Below are 15,351 nucleotides of genomic sequence, written 5' to 3' on the forward strand. Positions count from 1 at the left end.
TTCTTTCTTTCTTCCTTCCTTCCTTCCTTCCTTCCTTCCTTCCTTCCTTCCTTCCTTCCTTCCTTCCTTCCTTCCTTCCTTCCTTCCTTCCTTCCTTCCTTCCTTCCTTCCTTCCTTCCTTCCTTCCTTCCTTCCTTCCTTCCTTCCTTCCTTCCTTCCTTCCTTCCTTCCTTCCTTCCTTCCTTCCTTCCTTCCTTCCTTCCTTCCTTCCTTCCTTCCTTCCTTCCTTCCTTCCTTCCTTCCTTCCTTCCTTCCTTCCTTCCTTCCTTCCTTCCTTCCTTCCTTCCTTCTTTCCTTCCTTCCTTCCTTCCTTCCTTCCTTCCTTCCTTCCTTCCTTCCTTCCTCTATTATCTTTTCTTGACTAAAAATCAAAGCTCCCACAATTTTAATTTTGAAACTTGTGTTTTGCATAATTGGGAAGGAAGCATAATTTTTCAGACTATTTCCATTTCTAATCCAGCAGTGTGACATTTAAAGTTATCTAAGGGGGAAAAAAGTGTCAGTCATTGCAATTGCATTCTTCTTCCATTTATGTACCTTTCCTCTGACTAGCAGGCACTAATATTGTTGAGTCAGCTCTAGGGACTCCAGGTAGTGAGTACTGATCTGATGCAATGTCATGTGAGTTATTAAGCTATTCCCTGAAGCTTTGCTGGAAGTTATCACCCCGCATGTTTGTCAAGCAAAATCTTACTTTTATATATATAGAAAGTATGCTGGTATCTTGGAGCTCTTTTGTCCAATAGTCCCTGTCAATCACCACAGAAAACACATAGAGCAGCCTATATGCTGCTGAATGCATCAGTCTTGCAGGCACTGTTAGCATTCATGATGTATTCTAAGATATTCCTTATGTATTTTCATTTTAATATTGAAAGTCATATTGAGAACAGAAGGAGTGCAGCTTCTTGTAACCTGTTGCCTTAGACCCTCAATTCATTATCCTTTTTCACTTTTTAGTAGAGTTATTTTTATACTGGTACTTGATTTTCAATCTTTACTTTCATTTGTCAATGTGTGGCAGAGCCGTTTATGTAAACAGACAGAAAGTATGCAGTAAGGAAACTGAAATACTTGATAATTACTATCTCTGTGGCTCTGCTTCAAACTGTGTGTTAGGTCTGTAGTATTTTCAGGTCACAAGGAAGATTGCTTGCTTGAAAAGTAAGAAAATAATAATAAATAATTATTACATTTCTGGGGTGTGAATTGGCATTTAAAATGGCAGTCCTGAAGGTCAAATATTTTAAAACTGAAATAAAGAAAACAATAAGCTTGTCTGTGTCAGTGCACAGAATTTTATCTTTTAAAAGGCATTGTGTGCATTAAGAGTTCTGTTTTTAAGTAGATTAAAACAAAGTGAAAGTAGACAATCTTTTGGTGCAAACACAGAATCAAGAATCTAATTTTAGGTGAGATAGACCTGTCAAGAGAAATGCTTTATATATAGTGTATTATAATGCACAAGCTATCTTTCTCTCTTTACAAGTGGAAACTGCAAATGTGGCCAAGTTTACATAACATTCAGTTAAATGAAATCTAGTAGTAACAGTAAGATGGAAACTTGTATGAAATCAAAACAAAGCTCTTCAAAAAAAACTGTCTATCAATTAGCGGCCACTCAGATTTATGGATAGGAACCCGTGAAAGGTTTCAAAAGTATGCAGACCACAAAGGCATATAAATTTGGCTGAAATCTGTAGAAATGAGGTACTCAAACTTCTTTTTATGGTCTCCCTGTCATAAGTGTATTACACTCTAGTTTGGCAATCCAGCTCTCAACAACGTTTTGTTTCCTGCTTCCTGGAATGGAGCTACTGAAAGAGGATCCTCTGGAGATCCAAGCAAATGTCCTGGTAGACAGGGAGAAAGAAGTCCTGAGAGACTTCCCAAGAAGGCATCTGTATCCTGAAGCAAAGCTTTGTGGATTTTCTGACTTTAGGGATGCACAAAAAGAAAGATTGCAATGGGAAGGGATATCTATATAGAGATCGATGAACTCAGAAAAGCCTTTGCAATTCCAGATCACATAGCCAGTAAATAGATCCTGCTTGTAATTTCAGATACAACATCTATTTTGTGCAGTCAGTAGTCCTAATCTTGTAAAAACGCAGTGGTGGGTCTGTGAGAATCAGGCCCAGTTTTGAAGAGGCTTGCTCCTATTATTTTTTTACAAAAGGTTAAAAGTAATTCACAGTGTATTTCATTTTTTGCTCTTCCATGGAAAACTTTTTCTAAGAAGCTTTCTTTTTTTCTTTCTTTTTTTTTTTTTTCTTTTCTTTTCTTTCTTTTTTTTTTTTTTTTTTTTTGTTTGTTTATTTTTCAGTCCTCATTCCATCCCTGAACGCCTGCGGATCAGAGTGAACCGGATTAATTTGCAAGAATATGAGGGGCTACATTACGACAAGGAAAAACTCCGTGAAGCTTGTAAGTTGGAAGAAGCCGGGTTGTACCTGTTCTTGGTAGAATATTATCTATAGATCTCACATAAACAACAGCAAAACAAAAACAATCCAGGGTCAAACATACATTTCGGGCAAATCCTACATGAGCAATATGCTCATCTAATTGAGTATATGAACGTGCATTCTTTCTATATAAATACCATCTGTGTAAAGAGTGTTCAGATGTTTTCTTAATCGTACCTTCTGCATGTTTATTTATTTTTACCATAAAGTGTTTTTCACACCTGCTTTTTTATTTGTGTCTTTGCATTGACTGCTGACTTTTTTCTAGCATATGAAACTTACCAAGGCTTTATGATTAACACCAAATTTGAAGTAGGGACTGGTTTCAAACTGAGAGGGTGATCATAAAATCACATAATCACATAATTCTTAGAGTTGGAAGGGACCTTTAATGGTTATGTAGCACAACTCCCCTGCAATGAATATGATTTTGCTCAGGTGCATTTATCTTGGGAAGGAAATCTGCCTTCCTTTATTCTTTAAGAGCCTTCGGTTTTTCACATAAGAAAATAATCACTGTTTTCTTTCCACATGTAATGGTTTAATTGCCACATTCAGGGGTAAGTCAAAAGCAGACAGATGGTTGCTTTGGCAACACTGATGATGATGATCCACGCTTAGAAATGGAGTTCCTTTCCTTGGTGACACACAGTCATTAATCAATGAGGGACACGTCTGCTTGTGATAACAATTTAATAGAGTCTTGTTCATGCATCTGGCTCATTATTCATCTTAAATTACAAGCATGACTGTTTGTTGTGCAACAAAGCTTCAGCTCCCTCTGTAATATAGAGTGCTCTGGTAATTACAGGATGACAATCCTTTTAATTGGTTTGCTTATCTTACTGTTGGAAGATAGTTAAACTGTTTCACTTTCACCCCTCCAGTCCCACCCCTCCTTATTCTTCTCTCATTTCATCTGGGCTCCTTCCAACAGAATAACTGAGATGCCTTGAATTTTAATGTAGGTCCTGACAGCCTTTTCTGAAGTTCCTGTTAGTAGATTTCAGCCACAATCAAAGCAATCTAAGCCTTAATCTGTGGGCTGAGGAGAATTATAATAAGACAAGGATTATGGCTCATTGGAGAAGAATTTCTTTAAAGTTTTGAGTTTAACCTTGAGTATCCTTAGGGCCACCTTGGACAGATGCTTTTGAAACCCTGTTGGAAACAATCTGGTTCCTTTGGTGATTCTTCTTATGCCTTTCCACCTGAGGATAACTATCCTCATCCATTCTCACAGCAGATACATTTATTTATTTGTTTGTTTATTTATTAATTTATTATATAATAGGTAATCATTAAGAGACACTGCATCATCTGACAAAAGACATATATACACCTTTTTACACTGGTGTCTCTGCAACTGTACATAGCTATTAATTATTTGTCATGTTCAAAAACAGTAACGGTAACATTATAACATAATAGAAACATAGCAGCTTTGGGATTGGGTTTTAGACTACACACACATTTGATCACTTGCTGAGCATGTAGTCAAGAAGCTTTCATTCAAAAAGTAGATGTTTGTATATCAAAAGTTAAAGTGCTTTCTTGTAGGTACTGATAGACTATTTTCAGTAGGATACTTTTGTCTCTCTTTCACATTGCTGACTGGTCAGATTGAAAGTACAGTGTAGGTGGACAACTCTTCATAGACTCTGTTTATGAAGTTGCTTTTCCTCCCTGTCTTCCTTTACCTGTCTCAGTAATTATTGTAAATTACTGTTTTTATGTGAAAATATGAGAAAGCAAATAATGTCCCCATCAAATTATAAAAAGAAAATCAAAGATACCTTACTTTATCCTTTGCAATTATTAGGAAAGGCTTGTATGAGGATTCAGAACTTACAGCACGCATTCACAGTCATCTTCCTACTTTTCTGGACATAGAATGTTAGTAATGCCTTCAAGAGTTGTCCAGCCTTTAGCTTACAAGAGGCTAATCTTGATTTGAAGAATTCTAGTTAATGCTAACTATGTCAGAAGAAAATCTCGTATGAGAAGTGCTGTCTTAATAATCAGAAATCAACTGTTTCAAGTATTCTCCTTGAATTCCATAAAAAAATCCCTGTGCCTTACTGAGCAGAGGACTAATATCACAGCATCCCTGTGATTTTTACTGCATGGTGCTTGTATCTCCTCTGGAAACTGAGATGTAGTCAGACATCGATCTGAATTGTTACACTAGAGGACTACTCTTAATTTTTTTTTATGAAGAAGTGGGCAGAAAAATTGTGTAAACGTTCCTTTTAAGAAGAGCAGATTGCCATTTTAATTGTTTTTTCTGACATAGATTATTGGTTACATATGAAATGTTTCTTTTTCTGGTAGCAGGTCTGTACATCACTGCCTGCCTGGCACCATAATGTGTTTACCGCTTCTTTATAAGAAGTATGCTGTCTCAGTGTATGTCAGCAAACCTCTTCATGGAGCACTGCCACTTAAAGTTACTTGGCTTGAGAGGGGGGAGGGAAGTAGTAAGGCAGGAACAGCAACTCCCCTTTATTCTCCAAGGTGGCCATAATGGGTGGGGAATTGATGAGGAGAAAAGGGTTTTTACTGTCCAGAAGAAATAAATCACTATGGTGAGTGACAGATTTTATCAGTCTGATTCAAAAATTTAGTATGGATATTGCGGGCTAGCAAAATAATTATTAGTGATACTGCAAACAGAGAAGCTGTTGACCCTCTCAAGATATGGAGGCCTTGACAGATTACAGGCCTGGGCAGTCACCAAATGCATTAACAAGAGGAAGTGCTGGATTCTGCAGTTGTTATATAGGTACAGGCTGAGGGACAGGAGTCTGAAAGCAGCTCTGTGGGAAGGTAACTAGGGGTTCTGGCTGATGGCAAGTTGAACATGAGACAGCAGCCAAAAGGGCCAGTTGTACCCTGGTTGACAGCACTGCCACTGGACAAAGGAAGGGATTGTTCTGCTCTGCTCTGTGTCCTCACATTGAGCACTGCATACAGTTTGTGCACAACAATATAAGGACATAAAGTGTAAGGACATAAAGAATATCTGAAGGAGGACACAAGGATGGCAAATGGTCTGGAGGAGAACATGTGTGAGGAGCTACTGAGGTCAGTATAGGTAGAAGCTGTGTGTAACCAGGATTTGGACTTGATGATCTATGTGGGTCCTTTTCAACTGAGAATATACTACTATTCTAAGAGAACTCGCAATGGGCCACTCACATTGTTGCAATGGTATTTCTTCCAGATGTGATGTTTTAAGTAGGGTTAGCTTACTGCAGAACATCTGTAGCTCTCAGGAACATGTGTGTCTCACTTGATGCTCACAGGAGACTCAGTTTACTTGTCTTTTTAAGCTTTTGGTGAATATCTACAATTTAATTCTGGAATACTGTGCTTACCATCCATTCCCTGCCCACACCAATTAAAAGCACTTTTATCTCCCTGTAGTTTTTGAAGACTAAACCAGAATCCCACAGCAATCTGAACAGGAAAAGGAAGCCAGTTAATAATGACTCATGCTGTTATCCATGAAGGAACGATAACAAAGAAGCTATTAAGGTTTTTGCCTGTCACGTCTCCATAATAGAGTTTTGAAATCTCTGACATCAATGTAATAATCTGGATCACTTTAATTCACAGTAAATACCTTTCACTTCCCTGGTTTGCTCAAAATACTGATTTGATTCTATCAACTGCTTCATCTGAAATTGTACTTCCCGACATCTAACAACTCATCATACAAACTGTTCTGTGAAGATTAATCTTCACTCTGTTGGAGGTAGACATCTAATTTTGAAAACCTTCTGAGCAATTAAACAGTGTCATTTTGTTCTCTGAAGGGCAAAATTGTTCTTAGCCTGTTCTCCTTCTGTTGCTCTTTACTTTTCTTGTCACTGCAGTTGGCATTTAACCAAGATGCTGTTTCTGAATTCTCCCTTCTTTCCCTCCTCTATGCTCCTCCTTCTCTCCTTCATTCTGTCAGCATCTCAGTATTGTCTATGTGATGATTGATGATGGTGCAGGGGTTACTTATTGATCCTTCTGTGACGGGGTTGATTCAGTCCATGCACTCTTTTAGGAAAGGGATATATCTTGACCATTTTAGTTATGCTGTAATGTTCTTTGCTGCTGCTAATTTATTTGTTATCTCCAGCACATTCCTTTATATGTCCCAAGCACTTGTCACCCTAATAATCATTTCACTTCCTCTTCCCTGATGTAATAGTTAGTTGTACCTTAAGTGACCAAGATCATCATATTCAAAAAGTGAATTCAGTTGATGTTTCTAGATGAGCAGAACTTATTTCTATGTCTCGCCTGTGCATCTTCTGTGTACTGTTTCCAATTTCCTGCTGTGGCAGGAAAGTATGATTGAAAACAGTGTTTTGGGGGAATAATTCTATTATTTTTAAAACAATGAGATCTTGTTTATGAGACCAGACTTTCCCCATTTTGCTCTTCTTATGAAATTCTTGATGGTGGAAGTATATACAGGGATTATTAGAAACTAATACGCCCATAAATGAATAATTGATCATATGGTTCTCATCCATGTTTTCTCCTTAGTAACATTACTGTAGATTTGCACCATGAAGCTGGAGGGGTGAATTGGCTCACTAGCAGCCATAGATACAAAGCTTTATTTGTTTGTTTGTTTGTTTATTTAATAGAATCTGTCAGTTCTTAGTTCTTTTTACATATTTTGTATGTTCTATCCTTGGAGGTCCCATCTTGCTTACTCAGTGCCACTAAGATTAAGGAGTCATACTCAATCCCAGTGACAGCAATATCAGAAATAAATATCAGCTGTATGAACTGTTGGTCCCCTGCATCACCATATATCACACAGAACTGGACATTCCTTATCTCCTCTGGAATAAAATGACACAGAAAATTGAAAAACAATTTTTGAAGATTTATCTCCATGTGTGTAGTAATTGATTTAGTTACAATCTTAACAACCTCTTTGTATTTAGACTCCTTGCTTTTTTGTGTGTGTATTGAGATCAGGAGTAACATGATGTGACATTAATCTTAGATTCTTATTTCTCTCCCAGTAATCTGTCCCTTGCTAATTATATCTAGCCAGATATCCATGCTGCATATGTCTTGCCTTCAATTTCTGTAGGTTATCTGAGTGTTTTGGGGTCATCTGATAAATTCTTATTGAGTACAAGTAATAACAATCTTGTGAGTAGTTTGAGACACGTACGTGGACAGAGATACCATGATTTCCGCACATCAGCAGTGTGTTTACCACAGTTTGAGAATCCCACAACTAGGAAATCATAGAATCATAAAATGACTTGGGTTGGAGGGGATCTCAAGGATGAACTAGTTCCAACACCTGTGTTCAAAGGTGTAGTGGATGAAGATGGTTTGGAGAATGTTATGTGATTTTGAGCAACTAGTTAAATAAGAAAAAGCCAATGCTGAGGACTTGGTATTTACATCCTGAATGCCCATAATGTGAAGGATGCAGGAGTAGTGATCTGCGAGGTGACTATGGTGATGAGGGAAAACCAGATTTTGCAGATGGAATCAGGACAAGGTTGATTAGCCATTGAAGGGAATGTGCTCATTGGAGTGCAACATCAGTCTGGATGGATGGTGCAGTGGATTGCATAGAATCATAGAATGGCCTGAGTTGAAAGGGATCTCAAGGTTTATCAGGCTCCAACACACTGCTGTAGCATAGCTACAAACCCACTCTTCTGTCCTGTAAGAGAAGGACCAATAGTTGCTTATTTGTCAGGAGGTTTCTTAGCAGATGTAGTAGCTTATCGGTAGAGGCACTGTAAAAGACAGAATTGCCTACAGACTGTCTGCCAGTTTTCACTCTGCTTAGAAGTCACCGTATTGCTCTAACAGCTCTGCTTTCTCAAGGTGTATTGTGCAGATATTAGCTAATTCATGCATTTTTTTTTCTTTCACATTGATGTAATAAGGTCTGAAACTGGGAGGATTTAATGAGTTGCCTAAAGCTACCTAACAAGATGATAATCAGGCCAAGAGGATTAGAAGTTAACAATAAGTTAAATATTGCAAACTCTGTTCATTTTGTGCTTGTAGATTCTCATCGTGATGTGTACAGATGCAAACTGCCGAGAAATGTTTGTAAATGAAACAGAAATGACAAAAAAACAAAGAGAAAGTTGTCAAATACATTGGTTATGTCAAGGGAAATCACTCTTTTTGTCTTTTGATAGATCAGACATTCTGAACTTAGTCCAGGCACCACAGTAGATTATATTTCTGTTTTCAGTACATACCCATTCACATGCATGTGTTCATACGCATGTATTCAAAGACAAGAAGGACACAGAAGTCTAACAGAAGAAGAAATAGGATGTGATCAGATGGTTAAAAATAGTAGCACAATGAATATATACATAGGTATTGAGGCAGTCAACTTAATCCTGTCTTTTTGTAACTTTGAGCTCTTGACTTTGTAGTCACAACATTTGTTTAACAGAGGGTATGTCATTGCCTGGATTTGCAAAAAACAACCACAAACAAACCAAAACAAGCAACACGAAAAGTTCAGTGGCAGTCTCAGTTACATTTTATGCCCAGATATGTGGGGATTTTAGATCTTAAACACTAGTATTTAAAAAAAAAACAAACTAGCAACCAGCCAAGCAACCGAAGAAGGCTTTGTTTCTGTCAGAGGAATAAATGAAAGGGATCTGAAGAGATATATGGGATAGATTTGTTTCAGAAAAAAATTCTTTTGTAGAAACTCAGTTACGTTGAAACCACACTGGAGAAGTCACATCTCTTAAGTGTCTGAATATCTTAGAATTATCTCACAAGAGTTTAGTTGGTTCTTCACATTTCTAATATCAGCAAAAACGCCTTGGGAAAATGATGTTTTTATAACATTTCCACTAGTGAGGATCCTTTATTTGCTACATTAAACATTTACAGCCCCATGTCTAATCTCCCCTTTCCCCTGAGGTATATGTCAGTGTTGAAATGAGCTTTCCTGGCATTCACATCTACCTTAATGATCTGCCTCGAGGCTGTCTTATTTGAGATTTGAGTGGGTTAATCATGGTGTTTAGATCACAAATTGAATACTTTCATAACAATAAATGGGGAAGTTAATTGAATTTTACTTTTTCTTGATGGTGTATTATGCAGTGTTCAAACAGTGCCCTTGGTACTTCTGAAGAGTTCACTAGCTTTAGGTTTTCAACATAATGGTCGCTTAATAGGAAGATTTCTTCTTTGTTTGCATAAATTCCTTAGCTAATTTCACAACAGCTTAGGAAAGTGCAACTAATCTTGCAGTTTTTAGAGCATTACACTAGTCATACTGCTGCATCTACCTCACCCTCCTCCTGCTGACACTTGATTTCAGTCAGCATTGCTAGGAACAAAAAGCTTTCCGCAGTGCTGGTTCAGAATATGAAGCAACTGTCTGACTGTCTCATCTCCTGGGGTTCTTGTGCTGCTGCTTATCCATGCAGTATTAGAGTATGTATCTACAGCTCCCTGGACAAAGTTCTTTTCACTATTCAGGGAATACAAAGAAGCTGGGAGCTGGATGCAAGCAGTCAGAAGAGGAGGCACCTCAGGAGAAAAAAATCTGTCTCCTGGATGCTGTGGTTTGGCCTGTGATCTGAGACTATCCCCTGTGTTTGTCATATTCCCATGTGTGGATATGTCTGTGTTGTCACAGGAGTGGATAGTCTGCAGGTGTCTAGGAAAGCTGTTCTGCAGTGTTTGTGCTCTTAATACATGCAAGACTGCAAAATTTTGTTTTCCTCTCCCACCTTTCCTCTAATATGTCCAATAACCACAGCACTGGTTTTTGTTGTTCACATCCTTATCCACACAGACTATTCAAAAAAGGCATAAGTCCATTAATTCCCTAATGAAAACGTTCACAATGACATTGAATGTCAGGCAATGCATGCACATTAACCTTATGTCTTTACCTGATTCATCATAGCTTACCTCATTTGACGCCTGGACTAGATGATCTTAGGACTTTTCTAACCTTAATGGTTCTGTGATTCTGGCCCCATTGCACAGTGTTGCCCACTGTTTAGAACAAGCAACAGTCCTGCGGTTTAAATCTGAAAGGGCTTGCAGGGTCTTAAAAAATCTGCTATTTTGAGGCACTTTGAAAATCTTGGCTGTATAATGTGTTGTGTGTGCTTACTGTGGTTTATGATATAAATGAGGGCTGGAAACATTTCACTTGCTGGAAGGCAAATGTGTTTCACAACAACAAAGAACAAACAACACAATCCCCCCCACTAGAACTTATCAGGCAACATTTTAGCATATGAAGTAATGTTATTCAGTAATAGCCTTAGAAGTTTTTTAATTGAACACAAACCATGTGGGATGGAACCATATGGGAACCACCTCACACACCTTATCCCTTAGTTAGCCACTGATGCATAAAACCAGACATGCTGCTTCAGGATTTCCAGGCAGGAGAAGTCACACATCCCTTTTCAAGAGCAAATTATATATATAATTAATGCACAAAATGCAGATGTAATTAATTACACCTATGGATTATAATCATCTGTAATGATGCAGATAAGGCTCAGAAGCATCACACCTCAGCCATCTATTGCATACTAGTGTTTTCTTTACAAGTGTTTTGGTGGATTTCTTAGCATTCCCAGTGTTTATAAGGTCCTTCTGCTTAGGGCTATCAGCAGCGATGGAGGTTAAGGATTGTCATTCTGTGTTAGTTCCACTGTTTCAGTGGGTTAAAGCTCTGGACCTTGTTAAATTGAAGGAAGTTATTCAATCCAAAAGGGACAAAATGTGTGGTGACAATTTATGAACCTGTGTTGTATCTCCCTAGCGCTCTCTAACTGTTGGAGTTGTAGTCATGTCTGCTGCAGTTCATTTTTTAGTGCTCTAAAAAATTTCAGCCCTTTCAGTAAGGGCTGCAGAGGGATTTACTGAATTAAAACTAGATGGTCATTAAGTGCTCTTTGCCAAGAGCATAAGGGTCTCCTGTCAGAGCAGGTTAAGCACTAGCAAACACAAAGTAAAGGGAATCAGTTTGTAACTCAGAGTGTCGGCATACATAAAGCAGACCTGACCATTGACCTTCATTCCACTTAGCTTGTCTCACAAGCTCTGTTGAGTAACGAAAAAACCCTGGAGGTTGCAATGAACAGTGTTGTCTACTGGGTGTTCTGAAAACAGGCAGATGAATTGGGATGGCAGTTGGATGCATTATTTGATGAGTAGTGTGGGCTTTGGTTCCCTCGTTTTCCTTTTCAGCCTTCTTTCTTTTTTCTTTTTTTTTTTCCTTCCTTGCCATTGTTTTTTGTTTGTTTTTTTTTTTTTTTTAGCTCTGCTTCTGGTTTTCTGAGACTCATATCTGTTCCAATGCTGGAACAATATCTGTTTTTATTTAAAAGCACCCTTACATCATAATAGCATGATGCTAGTTTTCTCCTATGTCAGGCTGTGACCTCAGTGGGATACTCTTTAACTCTGGTTGTTTGTTGTTGTCTGTTTTTTACTGTGGTTGTCATTTTGCTTTGGAGATACAAAATTGAAGCCGATAACCTCTGAGTATGCTGTTTTTTTTCTTAAATCCTATCATAAAATTTAGTGAATTAATATGCTGCAGTTTATTGACATTTTCTCTTTCTCCTGCTAAAGCAGAAGTTTCATTATATAGTAATAAATAAACACCTCTAATCTTAAGTCAATAAACCAGTAAGTTCAGGCTGGAAAGCAGGAGCAGCCATATTCTTTGGTGTCAATAACAGAGTTCCAGGAGAGGTCTGCCAGAGGATTAAAAGGAAATCCCAAAATTATTGTTTACAACAAAATCCTGGTGGAATGTAAAAGTAATTTAGAAAATAGATTTATTTTTTAAACCATCTAAGTCACATGTCACTGGATTTCATTGCTTTAATTCGTTTCTGTAGAATCTTAAGTGTTTTGAAAGTGAGATACACTATGGTACATTTCTTTGAGAAAAATAATTGCTATTCATATCATATAAGGAGGTACACAATTTTGCTGAATCTCTTTTAGCTTTTATAATGCAAAAGGAAGTTGAATGTCAGAATCTTTGATAATTACAAATGCATAAGGCGAATGATGAATATTATGTTCCCAATTTTAAGTGACTTTCAGGATTTAATGAGCAGAAAGCTTTAGTGAGAACATTAAGAAAATAAATAACAAAACAAAACATACTGCAAATTCTTTAAAATCCAACAGACCTCAATTAAAGACATTTCTCTGTGTTTTTCCTTTCCCAGCCATTCCCTTGGGAATTATAGTTGTACGAGGAGATTGTGACTTGGAGACCTGTCGTATGTATATTGACCGTCTACAAGAGGTAATTTTTGTGTGAATTAAGTGTCATTTATTAATCTGTATTATGCTTCTTCCACTCCTGAGTGCATAGGTCTAATGCCTGCAACAACTTTGTATTGCAAGTATCGCAGATTGCTTCCTGCTGAAAACAAAACTTTAGAGTTATGATGTGCTATTAAAACCAAGAGTAACACAAAACATTATTTTCTAAACAGGAAAAAATAAATCATGCTGAAACCATTTAAATTATAGCAGAATTGATGTGTATTGTGTTTGTTTCTTCTTGAAATTGAACAGAATACAGGCACTCTCCACATTCATTGCTGCATTTATACCAATTTCTGAGCAAATTGGTGTTTACAAACTGTATTATGGAAGGATAAATATCATGGTATTTCCATGGATCTAATTATGCAGATATTATTCTGTAACAGCCATGGAGTAAACAGAGGCTCCAACAAACACTACAAATATCAAACTGATATTTCAAAAAAAAATACAGAAATATATGCTTATCAGCTAATACTGATGTAGCTTTTATCTTCTTGAATGCTTTGCATCTGGAAGGTATTTCCAATACAACCTGAGAAATTGAGAATCCAAACGCCCCCCTACCTGAATAATTTTAAATGTGTATGCACTTAGTGATAAAACTGGTGGATTTTCATTAGTAGAGTGCCTCTCACTGTTTCATAAACTTGTACTGATATCCTTCAAAAACATTCACAAGTGTGGTGACCTTACGTGGATTTCTGAGAACCTGCTCCACTTGGTAAAGGAGCTATGGACCTCATTGTTCCTATTTCAATCTCAGAATGGAAGATTACAGTAGCTGGGATGGTGTTTGCAACACTGAGATGACATCCTTGGCATAAGGCTGTCTTAAAACCTGGAAAAATATCAGGGGTCTTCTTTAGTGTGTTCATTACTCAGAAATGAATACAAAAGACAATATTAAGGCTTTTAGCTTTTTTTCTTTTTGCTGCAGATACTCTAGATAGTTGTCATAGATCTGTGATATACAAATAGATTTGTGAAATGGTAAAAAATCATTAACATAATCTCTGTAAGAATTTTTAAAACTAGACTGTTTATTTTTTATCAGATGCATGTAAACGCAAACTTTAAGAGATGGCTTTTTGGCTATTTTCTGGCGTTTGTTTAACATACTTAAAACCAGTGAGAAATGCTTGCAGATTTACTTTATGATGATTAGCCAGTCAGAACTGCAATAACTTTTGTTGATTTAATCTTTTCATTGTTGACATATCTTTCACTCTCCTATTAGGACCTACAGTCGGCAACTTCTACTACACAGAGAGTTCATTACCAGGTAAAATGAGCTGTCCATTTAGTAGATAAAGAACAAAGACAAATTTGACCATGTGGATTACACTGCTTGCATGTGAATGCAGATTTAGAGGAATTTTTTATTACCATTTGCCCTCTGAAGATGGAGGTTCATTCTGATTTCCCTGAGATAATCTTTTTCCTTGCAAACCTTATGGAATCATCTTTAAAACTGCCTCTTGAAGCAAATGAGAGATGCGGCCTTTAAAATAAGCAACAAAAGAGATGTTTCTCTGAGAGGTGGAACAGTAATTTTTTATATTGTGTAGATGAAGTAGTAGTACCTGCCACTGAGAAGAAAGGTGTACTAGCAAACCTAAACAATTAATAATTATGTGTACCAGAGTCATTTTCCTCTAGGCTAACTTAATCTTCAGAACAGTTTTTTTGATCCATTCTGGACACAAATATGCCCTTTGTATGTGGCAAGAATATTCTCCTTCTAAAGAGCTAGTTTTTAAAATCAGGCACTTTGTGCACTTTGCAGCTATATTGTATAGTTTATACAATACAGAACTTGACTTTACAGTTGGAAACATTCGAGAATATATATTTCTCTCAGTAAAATATTGTGCTGCAAAATGCTTACATTGGGAGTAAAATAATTCAGACTAAATCTACTGACTCCTAAGCTAATTTGGCATTAGCATGGAGACTTGACACAAACAATGGTCAATTGACAAAGTGCCTAGGACCATGAGACTCAAGTTGCATGGCGTTGATAGCCTTTTCCTACATTTAACAATGTAAGTCTTGTTAGGATCAGCAGGAATGAGTTCACTGAGAAAAAATGCAAGGATCCAGCTGATGGGAACCTACTTTAGTGAAACTGCAGATGATTTCTTGGGCCTTAATGATTACCTGGGTGATACAGAATTCCAGTTTGGCAGGGCTGCCTGTGATGTGCTGTATTCAGGAAGGCACTACAAGAAAATGCAAATTTGGCATGTTTTTTTCCAAAGTTACTTTTTTCATACCACTACGTGGTTTGCTTCTGCATTTCTGTGTCCAATTTTAACCTCATAGTTTTGACATTTGTGTCAATCATTGCCCTAGGACTGAGTTTTAGAACAGCACTAGCGTCTAGTGAACTGGCTAATAAAACAGCTTGTGTTTTTCTGTACCATTCCTTATAAATTAGCCTAAGTAGCTGCTGAGTGCTCCATGTGTAGGAAACTGCCTGAGGTAAAATGAGGAACTAAATCTGTGCATATGGGGAGGGACAAAATAG

The 15,351-nt window shown here is 37.3% G+C and overlaps 1 protein-coding gene across 4 annotated transcripts in view; it reads left to right on the forward strand.

The window, feature by feature from the left end:
* DGKI (diacylglycerol kinase iota) overlaps positions 1 to 15,351 on the forward strand; it is a 206,354-nt gene that overhangs the window by 136,576 nt on the left and 54,427 nt on the right. For all 4 annotated transcript variants that reach the window (XM_072346703.1, XM_072346788.1, XM_072346853.1 and 1 more), the window contains 3 exons: positions 2,327 to 2,427; positions 12,713 to 12,792; positions 14,059 to 14,103. In XM_072346703.1, coding sequence (XP_072202804.1) covers positions 2,327 to 2,427; positions 12,713 to 12,792; positions 14,059 to 14,103 — 226 coding nt within the window. The remainder of the gene's footprint in view (positions 1 to 2,326; positions 2,428 to 12,712; positions 12,793 to 14,058; positions 14,104 to 15,351) is intronic.

The sequence above is a fragment of the Excalfactoria chinensis genome, chromosome 1 (assembly GCF_039878825.1).
Source record: "Excalfactoria chinensis isolate bCotChi1 chromosome 1, bCotChi1.hap2, whole genome shotgun sequence".
In the NCBI taxonomy this organism is placed as follows: Eukaryota; Metazoa; Chordata; class Aves; order Galliformes; family Phasianidae; genus Excalfactoria; species Excalfactoria chinensis.